The sequence below is a fragment of the Polyodon spathula genome, chromosome 37 (assembly GCF_017654505.1).
Source record: "Polyodon spathula isolate WHYD16114869_AA chromosome 37, ASM1765450v1, whole genome shotgun sequence".
Lineage (NCBI taxonomy): Eukaryota > Metazoa > Chordata > Actinopteri > Acipenseriformes > Polyodontidae > Polyodon > Polyodon spathula.
The window spans coordinates 2710613-2727033 of record NC_054570.1 but is presented as its reverse complement, the minus strand read 5'-3'; the positions used below and the strand labels follow the sequence as shown (position 1 = coordinate 2727033).

The 16421-nt window shown below is 35.4% G+C and overlaps 2 protein-coding genes across 2 annotated transcripts; both read left to right on the top strand.

Moving 5' to 3' along the window:
• Positions 1-2627: 2627 nt before the first annotated feature.
• Positions 2628-4449, top strand: LOC121304363 (lymphotoxin-alpha-like). Its single transcript, XM_041235460.1, has 4 exons — positions 2628-2827; positions 3446-3488; positions 3623-3688; positions 4022-4449. The coding sequence occupies exons 1-4, from the start codon at positions 2645-2647 to the stop codon at positions 4429-4431; spliced, it is 702 nt and encodes a 233-aa protein (XP_041091394.1). The 5' UTR covers positions 2628-2644; the 3' UTR covers positions 4432-4449.
• A 7597-nt stretch (positions 4450-12046) lies between these two features.
• Positions 12047-12538, top strand: LOC121304374 (lymphotoxin-alpha-like). Its single transcript, XM_041235477.1, has one exon. It carries the CDS (start codon positions 12104-12106, stop codon positions 12488-12490), a length of 387 nt encoding a protein of 128 aa, XP_041091411.1. The 5' UTR covers positions 12047-12103; the 3' UTR covers positions 12491-12538.
• The last annotated feature ends 3883 nt before the right edge of the window (positions 12539-16421 follow it).

Here is a 16421-nt window from a genome sequence, read left to right as displayed (position 1 = left end):
ACATGCATATTTACCTGCGTTAAACCCCTTGATTGCTGCAGGGAATATTATATTTTTTATAAGTGAATTGATTTTGTGGGTTGGTTTTGGAAGGACTGAGAGGAGAAAGCGTGTGCGCTCTGTTCCTGCAGTGATGTTGCTTGGGTGCTGGTTTATTTCAGATGCTTGGTTTAAACGTTTGATTTATTTGTTTGTGAAACATGTGTGTGAAAAGCGCTTGAACTGCAATTTTCCGTCTCCCGCTGCTAGCCTCGACCGCAGCGTTACCCTTCCACACAATCAACAGCATTTAAACTTCTTCAATAATTAATTTAAAAGCCACTTGGGAACACATTTTTTATTTCACCCGGGGGGCGCTGACAAACGCTTACAAACACCTGTTATGAAACTAGCAAATGTTAAGTGCTTGAAACAATGTCCTAATTTGCCTTTAATGAATTAAATTTCCCCTCTGTAGCTGTCGTAACGGATATCAACTAGATTAAGTAAAGATAAGAAAAAAGCCTTCTTAGAAACTATTTCAACGCTCTGCTTTTCAGATACACCCTTTCCTCTCAACTGTCTTTTTTTTTTTGTTTTTTTTGTGTCTCATTTTGAAATATTGTATTCCAAAGACAGAATATTCTTTCATTATATTGTTTCATTATATTGTTAATATTTAACAAAAAAATAATTCTTGAGAAGACTCCTTAAAGACGGTTTTCTGAAGACAGCTGGGGAAGCCTTTTGGTGTTGCACAGGCTTCAGTGCCCAATGCTTCCGCTGTTTCCTCGCTTCATAAAATAAGCTTTGAGGAGTCTTGTCATGTGTTTATTTTTTTTAATTTTTTTTTTTGCTTTTTGACCTACCTAACACATTTTCTCTCTAAATCAAAACACATATTGTGGAGATCAACGGGACATATATGGTTCAAGGGCCATCCATTAAACAACCCTGATGCTTTTATGCATGACTTTATAACCAGGCTTCCCATTTTTATTGATGTCCTTTGTCTATGCTTATTTTGATCTGTTTTCGAGTTTTAGGTTAATGTTTTTTTTTTTTTTTTTTTTTTTTCGTGGGCCTTCGTTTTTCATATACTGTAAGACATTATTGTTTTCTGTTGCTTTCCAAAATTCTTGGGCGTTTTGTCCTATCACAATATGTATAGTACTGGACAGTATTTGCACACTTCAATTGTAATTTCTATCCTTTGCTGTCCAACGAAATCCTTATGGTCATGGGCACATTCCTCTGTGGTTTTTGTGTGTGGCATTTTCTCCGCAATTTGCAATTCTAGTTTAAATTCCGCAAGCAGGTGAATACTTTCTATCGAACTGTAACATAGCTTTAAATCTTGCGAGCAAGAACAATCCTCAGTTTCTAATTATAAAGTTGTTTTAAGAAATGTCAGGATTTGCTACCACTCAGTAGCGTCGGATGGGTTTAGCACTTTGGGGTCTGATGCATGTCACAAGTCAGATGTCAAAGTTATGTTGCTATGGTCACCCCATGTCGGGTTTGAAGCCACAGTGAATATCTTGCACCACAGGGTCGCTGGTACGAATAATTTGAATGCTGTTTTTTTTTTTTTTTCTTTTTCTTTTTTTAATTTTTTTTTTTTTTTTTTTTTTTCTTTTTTTTTGGTTGCTGTTGGTCCCTTTTGTATATATTTTTTGTTTTATGTGTTTTGTGTTATCTGTACTAAATAGGGTGAGTCACAGACTACTCACTTTTTGTTATGGAAGCCTAGTGTATGCACATTCATTTCAAATATGACGTGTACCTGTAATCTTTATAGTTAAAGTTATAGCCACAAATTTAAACACATAAAAAAAAAAAACAAACAAGTGAAAATAGCTTGGACCCTCAATTCAGAACGAATCAAGGTGAGATACGCCGATTTCATTTTGATTGTATCGGGTATTTTAAAGTTTTTATCGGTTAAAACTGAAAACCAGTCTGGGAAGAATGACTGCGTCCCCTACACACACACACACATACATGGGTGTGTGTGTGTGTGTGTGTGTGTGTGTGTGTGTGTGTGTGTGTGTGTGTGTGTGTGTACACACTTAACTTCTGCACCCCCAAATCTAAGTGCGCAAAACACATTATTATTATTATTATTATTATTATTATTATTATTATTATTATTATTATTATTATTAATAATACTTGGAAGAGCAACGAAACGACTGAAAAAGATTCTTAAAGCTGTATGAATTCATTCTCAGCTATTTTTAGTGAATGCTGTACGTTTCAAAAGTTACGAAATTTGGTCTTTGGTAGTTTCTTGTTCCGCAGTGTTTCACTTTACAAGTGCATCTTTGAGTTTCACCCTCTGTCCTCGACTGTCCCAAACTTTCCCCCCTGCAGTGAAAACTAGTTATCCAATGCATTTAAAAAAAAAAAAAAAGGAACTTCACATTTCCATAATTTCGAAGTTGGCTTTGATCTAAAAGTGTTTTCTCAGTCTGTGTGTATGAGTTTCCGTTATTCTACCACCCTGTTGACATCATCACACGGGTTTTCCCAAGAGGCACTTTTAAAAGACAAGCTGAAAAATGACAGAAGCACTTCACTCTTGAAACAACTACCACTACTATCACACACACACACACACACACACACACACACAACTCGAAGTAAGCTAGTCTCCGACGCCATGGACTCGCAGAACACGACCCTCGACGTGGAGAATGGATGCAAAGTGCTCTTAAGGGACGCTCAACCCAGAACGCGTGTAAATGTGAGGTGCGCTATCTCGCTGCTTTCTATCGCGCTGGTCGGTACGCTGCTGTTCGCCGGACTTCACAGTAGGGGGAGCTCCACTGGTGCCGACTCTCAGGTAGGTAACTTAGGCACACCTGCAACCGTCTCTGTCATTATATTGGTTTATTGCAAACCATTAAATCTAGGTAGATGGCAAGAAAACGTGGACAGTGAAGTTAATTGATTAATAAATAATAATACAACAAAAATGGTTTTAAAAAAGAATAACAATGTTATTGTTTTAAAATGTACATATTTTGTGAAGGGGTATATATATATATATATATATATATATATATATATATATATATATATATATATATATATATACACACACACACACACACACACACACACACACACACACACACACACACACACACACACACACACACACATATATCCCTTTTCAGAAAACAATCGGTTGTTAGCCAGTCAAAAAAACAAACAATTGTTTGTTATGTTTTAGTAAAACTCATTTTTGTTAAAATTTTATAGTTAGTTGAGAACTCGCAGTTGTTATAACTAGTGCCGGATATCACCCATCCCCATTAATAATAATAATAATAATAATAATAATAATAATAATAATAATAATAATAATGCATTTTTTACAGTTATTAGTATACTTCAAATACCCACAGAAAAAGTATCCTAGATTTACCAATGTAAATGTATCTTTGGTTTCTTACAGAATGACGAACTTCTGCGAGTCAAGGACGAATTAGCGGAGAATGGTAAGTACTTGCGACTGAATTACTTTAAATAAATAAATAAAAACACTAGCTGCAGTTTTGTAGACAAGTTGTTTTAATTCTCTTTACCCACGAGGCGGCGCTGGTTTATGTTCATTTTTTTTTCTCTCTTTCAGCTTTTCAGGTCCGAACACTAAAACAAATGGCGAGCAAGCCCAGCAAAGCAGCCGCGCATTTAATAGGTAAGTTTGCTTCATCAAATGTTTTTTTAAAAAAATACACCAATAGCTCCCTCATTCACTGAAAGGACTGGTCCGTCCCAAAGTGTTCCCTCACTTACCTCAAAGAAAGACCCCTCCCGTCCAGGACAGACTCATCAAAACAACTTGCATAGTCGCCTCGCCGGATCATTTACATATATATATATATATATATATATATATATATATATATATATATATATATATATATATATATATATATATATAACCGATAAATAAATCATTGAGAAAGCCTTCTACTCAGTCAGAAGCTTGACATTGCAATTCATTATTTGCGATTATCGTTTTTTGCAGCGGATGTTACAGAAGGCAGCAGCCAAGTGTCCTGGCTAAGTGATGTTGACCAAGCGTTTTCAAACGGGATTGACAATACCGAAGACAAGATTGTGGTGCCGAGGACCGGCCTGTACTTCGTCTACTCGCAGGTGTCGTTCAATGGACAGTGTAAGGGGCAACCCGTCTATCTCTCGCACAAAGTCGAGCGATTTGCCGTGTCCTACCCTGAAAAACGCAATCTCCTGAGCGCCGCAAAGACGGCGTGCATAGAGACGCACGGGTCCTCGAAGGACATCTGGTATAAGACCATCTACCAAGGTGCCGTCTTTAAACTGGAAAAGGGAGACACACTGTCCACCAAAACTGGAGGGGTTGACAAACTTGTAGTTGATGGGGGAAACTCTTTCTTTGGAGTTTTTGAACTCTGAAAGAAGTGTCCTTTTTCCTTTTTTGAAGAATTTGATTACAAACGGTTCACAAACGTGTAGGGGAATAAATATAAAATACCCTCTGACACGACCAGGAGTACAGCATCGGTTGTAATATTGTACACAGTGCATGTAAGTTATTTACACACATGTTGTGTTTATATTATTTATTTTTGAAATGTAATTTCTTTGTGTTATTTATTAATGCCAGGTATTTTTTGTATATGTTTGTATGTACATGTATATTTGTTCTGTAGCTGTGCAAGTCAGTGAAGCCCACTGTTATTTACTGTACATCAGCATGGCTGTTGAGCTGCATAGTTCATAATTTATAATACAGCATGCAAACACAACCCCGTTCAATCGGGTTACAGTATATATGCACACCTATATATTTATTTATTTAATATTTATTTACTAAGTGTTGGCTTAATTATGCTATGGAATGCTATCAGAGGCTTAAAATCAGTTTTCTATGCACATGATCACTGGTCCCTCTTCTGTAGTGTTGAATGTATATATACCTAGCTCCTTCCTGTGCTGTAGGTTAGATTCACTCCCATGGTTTAACTAACCATATTCTCAACATGTTGCTAGTACTATTAATTGGTAAGAAAATGTATTTTAAGCCCTGGTTAGCACTCAAACCAAACACTAAAAGGCTCTACTCTGTTCTCGCCTAATACACGTTGGGTGTGTGTATTGCACAGCTATATTTATTTATTGTGTAATGCCTGTTGGTGTGATATGTGTGTGTATTGACTGCAAATGAATCAATAAAAAATATATATTTTTGAAAAAAAAAAGCTTTTCTTTTTCCCCCCTTGTGATTGGGATATTCACAGACACCTACAAATATTGTTCTACCCCTTCAGCCCTCCTGCTTACTCACTAAACATCTAGTAACCTTGAAGGTGAATACTGAAAAGTATTTTTTCCCCTTTTATCCCACAGACCCCCTGCTTGCTAAATACATTTCGCATACCTCTGCATTTAATTTCCCAATAGTCTTTTGTTAATATGCTTTTTAATGCTTAATCACAAGTGCAGTAACATCCCAAAATAATATTTATTATTAGGAATATAGAACAACTAGGTGGTGTACCCTATTCTTTCTGAAGAGGCTCACTAAATATCTTGGTAGCTCTGAACAGATAATAATCTCTTAATGAATAATCCATCCCATAAGTCGTGTGTCCACACCTCGATATTATCAATTTACTACCTAGTGAGACACGTGCTTTCCATTTCACCCACAGAGCATTTACAAAATGCTAATCAGTTGAACCATAATATAAATGAATTAGTCAGTGCAGTGTATTAAATATCATTTGATGATAATTCCAACTGATTTAGGCAGCACCAATAACAGAATGTAATGTAGCAAAGAAAAAGAAAAGGTTACATAGATTACAACTGGATATTTGCTAGTTACAGATGATCCACTGGAGAGTAACTTTTCAGTTCTTAGTTTTCAGTCCCCTTTGGCATTCATTCTAAATGCTTTTCATTGCAATTTCTCCCATGTGTGTTCTTTTGTATAAGTCTCTAATGTGCTTACATTAAGAGTTCAGGAGGTGATGGTATGTAACATAGGCTGGATCAGCCAAAGCATCTTTATATTAGTAAGCACCAGCACCATCTAGTGAGCAGTTGGTGTATTGCTAGCAACCCTAGAGAAAGCATTACCCAAAGTGGTCACTACAGGGTGCTCTACAAACACACTATGGCTTATCTAGTCTAGTTTATATATAGCTATGACAGGCAACTAGAGCAGAAAAACTGATACTGAAGTCATAGTCAAAGCACCTAAAAAAAAAATAAAAAAAATTCAATATTTGATTAACTGCAATAAAGCCATATTTGAGCTACTTTCTCTTGAATATTAGCTGATCACAGCCTTTAATTTTACTAGAAACATTTTTTCAAGCCAAAGGAGGCTGATTGACTGAGCAACAAAATGCATTTTATTTAAAATAAAATAAAATCAAGCACTGGCCGTTTAAAATATTACAGATTTAATGGTGACTTACATTTAGCTCTTTTTTTATTTAATAGCACTGTTTTAAAGTCTTGAGAACCATACCAATATGAGTATTGCATTAGTGTGAGTTACGGACATTTCAGACTTACAAACAACCTCCATTCCAAAGGGGGTTTATAACTCTGAGGTTCTGCTGTGTTTCAATAAATGCAAGGAAACCCACTCAGAAAGTCGGATCCTGCTGATTACTACATCAGAACAAAATTCTCTGTTGCTGTCATGGCCTGGTCTGCGTGACAAGTAGAAGTGTTTGATTTATGAAAGTTAGTCAATGTGCAGGTTCTATTCCCGTTTCACTTTTTTTGTCTTCTTCTGACCATCACATGGTTAGACAGGGAATTTATTAACTTCCATGGGTATTCTCAAATTCGGTTTCTATATTTAAAAATACATCGGTTCAAAATCTGCAGTCAAACTTTTAACGTTCCTCCTGTTAATGTGTTTGCTATCACTACATTGGAATGTCCTGTCAAAAATACAATGGCCAATCAATAGAGACACATTCCTGATACTGAGATGGTACAGGACACTGAAATGTGCAAATGTACGGTTTGCATTACAATCTGTTTGTACATGAACAGTATAGTATTAGAAAAACCAATAATGCACGCAATTGTAATCCATGCAGTAACTTGTACTATACTTGAGTTTCAGAGTTAAACAGGTATATATATTTTTTGTAACAGAACCTGTGTGTTTTCACCTGGTTGTTTGTGAACTCTTAATACATTACTAATACATTACATTTGTAGATATAGTCTGTATTAAGGGTGCAAATCTACGTTTAACCGATTGAACATTTAAAACTCTTTTACTGTTTAAACGGTCATATTCAATGAAGAAGTCAGTTTGTCCAGTTATGTGTAAATGCATCAGAACACCCCATTGCTTCTGTTGTTGTTTGTTGTGCTTATGAAATCAAACCCTTGTAACATGGTCAAAATAGGCAAATTAGAGATTGTCTAATTTACCGTAAAAATTAGTGTATAAGCCGCACCGGTATATAAGTCACCACCCCCTTTTTTGAGACAACAATTTCAGGAAAAAAGCCTATAGGTCACACCAGTGTGTAAGTCGCTCCCCCCCTTTTAGATCCCTAAAATGCCTAGAAATTAGACTTATATGAAGGTTTTTACAGTAATTGATGCCTTTAATAGGCCACATGTGCAATTGATTTAAAATAGTATTAGAAAAGGAACACATACCGTGCATTTACAGGCAAGGACTGAAGAATAGCAATACAAAGTACATGTATATGGTATAGATTGCATTTACCACAGTTCACCCTCTGCCATGTTTATTAATATGCTTTACCATACTTCACTATTCTTTACAATCCTTCTATGCTTCACTATGCCCTCGCTATACTGTATTGTACTTTGCTATTCTTTTATTACGGTACACTTTTGTGAAGGTTGGATTTGAATTCAGTCAACACCAATTGCATCACTATGTGGACCCTTTGTGTCTTTATCCAAACTGTACTGTGTCGTTTCATCACAAGACAACAGGATTTGGAATCCCAACGAAAACGAATGGCAGAGAAATGTCTCTTGCGACTAAATAGGGTAACAAATAGGTCTTATAAAGTCTCTGACATCATCAAAATGATGATATTTTGAGATATTCCTAAATGCCCTCATTGGTAAAACTGGAAACGGAAATGAAACTTCAACCTCCAGCATGTGTCAATGAAATCAACTTCCTCATAGAGGCATTTTAGTTATTATACTGCTTCACCCTTTATCCCATTCAATAGGGTTTAGATGTAACTACCACTATGGACCAAAAGTTTTGTATCACCTAGAATTTTAGGATTGAGACTTTTTCATTTTTTTTTTAAACCTATATGAACATAATTTAGATCTTTCATTTAACATTGTTTAAACAAAAAAAAAAAAAAAAACTCCAAAATGATATCGCAACAGTCTTCCGGAAGCCATAATAGTAGCACACATTTTTCAATTGTTGTCAGTTTTTCGTTAAGTATATGGAAAACTACAAAGTGGTGTGCAACTCATTATGTTATCATCATATGAAAACATATCGCCCATAGCTGTCGACCTCTTGTTGATCTCAAATATAGTGCATAAGAACTGAGGCATCTTGCTCACTATTTTGATTATTAGAATTACTTTTGTATACCTGTTGCTATGCCTCTGTTTGCCCTGGTTACAGACTTTGCATGACGTGGTACAGACTCCACAGGGTGTTGGAAGGTGCTGTTTATTCCAATCACTTAATCATGTTTCATACCAGTGGTGAGAAAAGGGGGGCAGAGGGTTGTGATAATGAATCTTACAACTTCATCATATATACTGTGCAATACATGTGTAATGCCCTGCCTGGTGTAATTTCATGGTAACACCAAGTACAGGTAATTCCCCTGTAATTACACACTTATTCCACCAGTAGTTACCACATAACAGCAGGAACCAGAGAGTTATTATAGTAATCTAAAGAGATCCCAATTTAGCTGTGGTATTCAACTGTTTTTTAAAATTTATTTTACTTTATTTTGTTAGTTAGTTAAACAGATATAAAGCAAAAATACAATTGTTTTTAACTTACTGTATATGTCCAATATCATATTTAAGATATATTTTTACTGCAATTCCCTACAATACAGTACAATAAAACACTGAAACATATATATATATATATATATATATATATATATATATATATATATATATATATATATATATATATATATATATATATATATATATATAATTTTAGATGAGATTTTTTATTATCGACATAAAAAGTTAGTTTAGTTGTCATCAAACAACATCACACACGTTATTTTATATTTACAAACAAAAATAATAATAATTAAAAAAAAAACAATTTTTAGTGCAATATACCCTATATTTAATAACGTTGAATTAATACATTGCTAGTATGGTAGAATACTGTAATATTGCTTAAACGTATGAGATACCAAGTCTAGTGACATCATACAAAATCCTTGGGAAAAGTACTGGAAATCATAAAATGACAGTGTAAACCAATCGAGGTAAACTTCTTAACGAAGCATTCTAGCATATGTATTGTTAAACGAGGGTATTCTTCTGATCAACTACCAAGAATAAAGCACTAGATAGCTTGAACGGATTAAAAGAAAAAGTGACCTGACGTAAGAAAGACTATCCTGCAGTCTCATTAACACCGCCAATCAGTTTCAAAATGAAAGGCAGAGCTCAATGTAAAAGTTCTTATTGAATGCTTTGGGGTAGATAGACTATTTCTTCAAACACTTCATACTATATGTGTTTGATAAACCAGGGCTGGCCAACCAATCGTTCATTAAAAGTTGATTATCCCATCCCTTAATGAGTTTGAAAAGACTTCCAAGCTGAATACCATAACGTTATTTGCAGATATGTTAACGTAATTTAACAATATATATATGTGCAATATATATATATATATATATATGTATATATATATATATATATATATATATATATATATATATATATATATTATATATATATATATATATATATATATATATATAAACTTTATGGAATACCTGGATAGAAAGCCCAGAATCCTGACTTTGACATTATGGGTTTTAATTTCCACAGAAACTCCACACAAGAGTGGAAACTGAAGGAGAGCTATCAGGGAAAGTATCTCTTACCAACACGGAAGTTCCATTCTGCAAAACTAAAAGGACTTGCTTATAAAAGGCTTGTCTCTTTAGAAAAGGCTCATAACTGAGCATCCAGTCTCACAATAAAACTGACTCTTAAAAACACACACTCACAAAACAACAGCCAGTGCACCTCAATTAACATGGAGAAAACGGTAGCTTGTGACTCGTCTCTCGCTCTGGATATTGAACACAGCGGTTTCGTGCTGGTGAGAGAAACGTCGAAGAAATCCGACCGGTGCTGGAAGCGGATTAGCTTGATTTCCTTTATGCTCCTGACTGCAGCCTCATTTGTTTTGGTGATGCTGTACTTTGGCGTTATACCTTCAAAAATTAAGGTAAGAAGCTTTCTGTCGTCTTAATTTAGAAAACTTTGCGCATATCTAATACTATATTGAATAAACTTTTTTTTTTTTTTTTGCTTATGATATTTAAAGAAGGTTGTTTGTGTTTGAAACGTTTTCTATATTACTGCGACTCTCTTCACTTTAAAACATTAAATAACAAGTTAAGAGGAATTAAATTAAAATACAGTAACACAGGTGCAGTGTGTGATATTTGTTCGTAAGAAACGACATTTCGTATTTCATATTTGAATATGAATTCTATAGAGGAATAGTAAATATACCCGAAAGGCAACAGAAATAAGTCAATCGTTTCTTATATATTCTAAACACAACATGACTTACATCTATCAATGAAATACATTGTAAAGAATACCTAGGCTGTATATGTGTTTTTATAACAGCAGCATATAGGTTGTTTTAATTTGAATATACAGTATGTATTTACATAGATGTTAATAAAGGAATATTATCAGCAAGGTTCAACAGTGCAACAGAAGTGAAACTGGAAATGTATTAATACTAATTGCGATTCTGTGAATTAGAATACAATACAATACAAATAAATAAACAAACAAACAAACACACACACCCAAAAGTCTGTAATTACGAATAGGGCATATAGCGTTGAACAAAACAATAATAAGAAGTACGAATTATTATATTTTAATAGTAGTTTTCCATTCTTATGCCGTATTTACTTCATGATTATCAGGATGGTAGATACACTGAAAATAAATCAATATATCTATATATTGTCACTGCTAAAACGAAAGCCGGCTTTCTTTTGGTGTGGTTTATTTTCTTTGATTTGAAATGCCGTACTTCAATAGTTAATCGTTATGCAATACACGCCATGCAAATCATGATTCACTTTGCAAAACGAGCAGGATATTTGTAGACTTTTGCAAAGCATGGCTATGTTGGGACCTGCTATCAGCTGTGTGGTCTTTGTGGTTGGCTCAAGCGCTGAACTAATGTTAATCGTCTTTCCTTATCAGACAAACACAGTTATTTCTACAACATCTGAAGGGTTAATGGAAAAGATGATTGAAAGTGAGTAGTCTTTTTTTTTTAATATTCTTTCTTTCTTTCTTTCTTGGCCTCTGCTAACAGATGTTGTCATTTTTCCTTACAGGCATGCCTGACTTGAAACAGATAGCAGACAAAAAAGATCAGAAAAACCCAGCAGCACATTTGATCGGTAAGTATCTGGACAACACAATTCTCCGAATCACTTTCCACTGTCAGAACTCTTTTCTTTTGCTGGCTTTGAAAAGCGCCGGGACTAGTGGTCTTCCAAGATTCCATTCAAATCATGTGCCTGTGTAAATCCATCAGCACTGCCAGTCCCACAGCTCTGCACACTGTGTGAGCTGCGCACGCATTGTCACATGATCTGAATGGAATGAGCAGAGCTGTTCTGTCCAGACAAGCCAACCAAAGGCACCTGAGCGGAATGATTGCAAGGACCATGTAATAGCAATTCACATTTGGAGCTAGCAGTTAATAGCACCCTAACCCCAATTATTTCATCCCCCCCCCCCAGCTAATTTCTCCAAGGACCACGCTAAGCTGTCCTGGCTCAGCAACGTCAACCAAGCTTTCCTTCAGAACGGCATGCGGTTGGAGAATGAGCAGGAGCTGGTGATCCCTGCAGACGGTCTCTACTTCATTTACGCTCAGGTGGTGTTCAAGGGGATGGGCTCTTCGGAGGAGGACAAGGGCGCCTCAAACTCGTGGAATGGCTGCAGCGGCCGTGGCTCCTCCACCAAGATTCTCTCGCTGTCGGTGGAGAGGTGGTCAGACGCCTATCCCGTGTACGAGTCCATCCTGAGCACCTCACGCTCCATCTGCCTGCAGACGAATCAGGGAGGGGTGTGGACCGTGCCCCTGTACCAGGGAGCATTGTTCAAGTTAGCTCAGGGAGACAAGCTGAAAGTGAACGCCAACCTCCTCAATCTGATTAACGACAGTAAGACCTTTTTTGGGGCTTTTGCGGTTTAGGTGAAATCTCTTGTTGTATATGCTGAGAGAGTTTGATCATGGTACGAATCCCGCTGGCACTGTCTTTGACTGGGGTGCAGCGTTGGCACTTGGATTCAGTTAAATCCTCTTTTTCTTAACCATCTTGCTGCTACTTTAAAAGCACATAAACTGAGTGCTTATAGTTACAGTCGTGATCCACAGTCTGTTGCCTTTAAACCTATGCGTAAAGCTCACGGGTAGATTTATTTTAAAAGCATCTTGATTAATGGATGCACACAAAATGAATTTCCTTTAACTCAGAGTGAAATGCTGTAATTGCAACCTGTTATTCTATGATCCAAACTCACCGTACAGATCTATGAATGTTTTATTTGTGGTAGGATTCTCATTGCAATGTTTACACTACTAAAATGAAAGAAAGCTATATTCATGGGAAAAAAAGCAAATGTATTTTTTAAAAGAATTGATTATGTCGTTATTATTATTATTATTATTATTATTATTATTATTATTATGTTATAATATTTATTGTTATTTCAATAATCCACAGTACAATAAGGTTAATATATTTACTTATGTTATATTATATATATATAGATATATATATATATATATATATATTATATAATATATATATATAAATGAATCAGTTATAATTTATATCTATATATAGCATATTATATAACTTTATCTTACTTCTTTTACACTTTGGAGTTAAAAAAAAGTAAAATATAATTGCTTTTAACTAGTATAATTTGCTAGTGTTTATTCTCTCAATACATAAAAATATTGAACTTTTGAAGTCTCGATACTGCCCCCTATCTACCAAAGCTGTTTACTTCAGGCAATCTAGTATTTGGGAAAAAATTTCACCTCTAGCAGCACAGTGATTATATTATCATTCTTAGCATTCATTATGGTCAATTGCTCGGCCTTAAATCAGTTCTTAGTCCCCCCAAATGGAACTTAAGATTGGAAGCAGTTTAATTTCCTTTAAAACAAAACAAAACAAACTGTAGTAAACTGCTTTGAGGGGAGCATAGTCTCATACTGAGACAATGTCAAAAAATATTTTATATTAAAATATTGTAATAAAACCAATACCTGTCTGTTTTTCGGTCTGTTTAATGTTATTTATTTATTTATTTATACTTTGTATTCGTTGTGTTCATCAAATAAAAAATAAGAAAATGAAAACAAAACATTTCTTCTGTATTTTTTTAAAATTTATTATTATGTGTGTTTGTCTCCGGGTATTTTCTGGAAGTCCGAATTGAATAACTTTTAAAAGAATGCTAAGCAACACTTTAAAATCCCTATTATCAAATTTGCACTGCAATGTTCCATTTCCCCAGGCTTTTTCCACTATTATACTATTCATTTGTTTCAATATGTTTTCACTCTGGGAAACTTTTATAAGACTCTGTTTTTAACACTAGCAACATTAGCACCGCACCTCTACACCGCAAATACTGTGGGAGACGTGTCACCGTTAGGGGCTGTCCAACATTATCATAATTTTCTGAAAGCGTACAAAGCCTTTGCTGGGGGTGGGGAGTAGTGGAGACTGCCTGCGTTTTGATCAAAGAATGAGAACTCTTTTAAAGAACTTGAAGCATTCACAATCAGTCCTGTAATAGTACTGCGGCCACCAGAGATGTCGCTTTTGTCAGAGTTTGTGATATTTTACATTGGGTTGAGAACACATGTTTCCTTCACACTCCTTCATCTATAGAAAGAAGATGGAATGTTTGTACTAGCCAACAGATAGCCTATTGTTCTAACTTGGTCCACAAGCATATAACTCCACCAGACATAATGTTTTTTTTAATATATATCGAATACACATGTAGATGTTGGGGGACCATGTGACTCTGTGTACAGTAGGACTGTTTAGGACAGTTCAGGCTTTTCAAATTGCATTGCAGTGCATGCTGGTGAGTTTAGTCTGTCTCGGGTGCCATGCACAGCAGGACCACACTTAACAGAATGCATAGAGTCATATGGTAACCTTACCTCCATGAAAGTAATAAATATAACTGTCCTTAAAATGACTCTCGGTGGATAGGTGATGTCCTAATTAAGATTTTTATTTTCTACACACACACACACACACACACACACGCACACGCACACACACACACAGATAAATAAATAATGCACAGGCCAATTAAAGATTACAATCTTCTAGCGAGCAGTCAGTCATGGGGAGGAAAAGATTCTTATCACAGATTCTGCAACCATACAGCGTTGTGCACGAGAACACAACACTGATGTAGATCAGCATTTCCTGTTTGTACACAGTGCACATGCACGATACAGCGAACCAATCAAAAGTGTCCGTTGTTAGTATTGCCAAAATTAGTATTTTAATTTTTGTTTTGAAAATATAGAACATGCTTTGGGTGTCATCATTTTTTTTTTTTTTTGTGGGGGGGGGGGGGGGGCATGGAGAGGGAATCTTGAAAAATAAGACCCTGTATAATTTTGGACAAACCCTTGATGGTACCATAATAGTATAAATTTGCAGAAATTAATTTATCTATTTTCACATTCTGATTTTTTTTCCCCCCCCATTAAATCCAACTTATGCAATTTGGCTAATTTGAAAGTATCGTGTTTCTTTGAACACTATCATCTTTTAAAATGTATCACATCTCATAAGTGCTAAACAGGGGTTCTATTGTAAAACACAAAGACCTAATGGCTTTGTTTTACAGTAGCTTCCATATATGATAGCCTGCTTTGTGGATCATGGTTTCATGCCTTGCTGTTCGTGTCGATACCTGCATGCCCACCTTTGCCCTGCCGATTTTAACAAGTTCTTCAGGATTCAACACTACAGTGGCTTGTTAAGACTAGTGTCTTTTAAATAAAACAAACAAAGAACCAAAAGATGTTTCACACAAGAGAACAATGAGCAATTCCTCTAATGGATTTCAAAACCATTGCTTAGCTGTTGAAGCAGGACCTGTGCCTCTGGGAACGGAAAATTCTTTTTACATTTTTCTGGGCATGATCTGGTGATTTCAACACGGATTGCTAAACAAACACGAGGCAAGTCATTCAAGTCGGCAGCTGACCACAACAAAAAGCTTACATCATGAAGGATATGTAAACAGCGGTGGGGTTTCTCAAGCTTCATCATCATGTGAAGATTACATTTCAAACCTCTTACAGGCACAGTGTTCCATTCTGTAGATCTGGTCGTTGTGATGTCACAATACACAGATCTATTTTTGAAGCAATGGGATCCATTGTTCTGTTTACTGTATATATTGTTTTCATTTTATTTCCATGCAGACGTGTGTTATTTTCAAATAGAGCCACATTTAAAAATTACAAGTTAAAATATCCTGTTCTAAAATATTTATAAATGCATTGTACCAATGATGAAAACAAACTTCAAAACACAGCTTTTTAAAGCAGATTGATATTTTGCTAGCTTAAAAGAGCGGCGTTTGAAAACTATACTATTTAAGTGGTTTTATGTTTCCTAGATTCCCTCTAACTCAATGCCTCAGTTCGTGTCTTACAAGCTAGTTCCTTCCCCTAATGACAGACATGTTTTGCAAGCAGCGACCTTGGAAGATACAGTAATGGACTGTCATAATGCATGTCTCAGAAATCCCACTCAAATTCAAATCACACTAAATGGGATTCTTCTCATCAGTTTCCCTCTTGTGCAAAATGTCAATGGACTAGATAGCAGTGGATAGGAAAAAAACCATCATGTAGGTTAAAGTCTATCAATTTTCATCCAAAACGCTGATTTATATAAAGAAAATCTGTGTCTTTACATTCGATAGATACATTTACCTCAATATAAATATCTTTTTTTAGTGAGTAAGGCAGATGTTCAACTACATTATGCATATTATAACGAAAATCAACAATAAAATACCAATGAAGAAAAAATAAGATTCAATTTTTTTTTTTTTTTTAAATA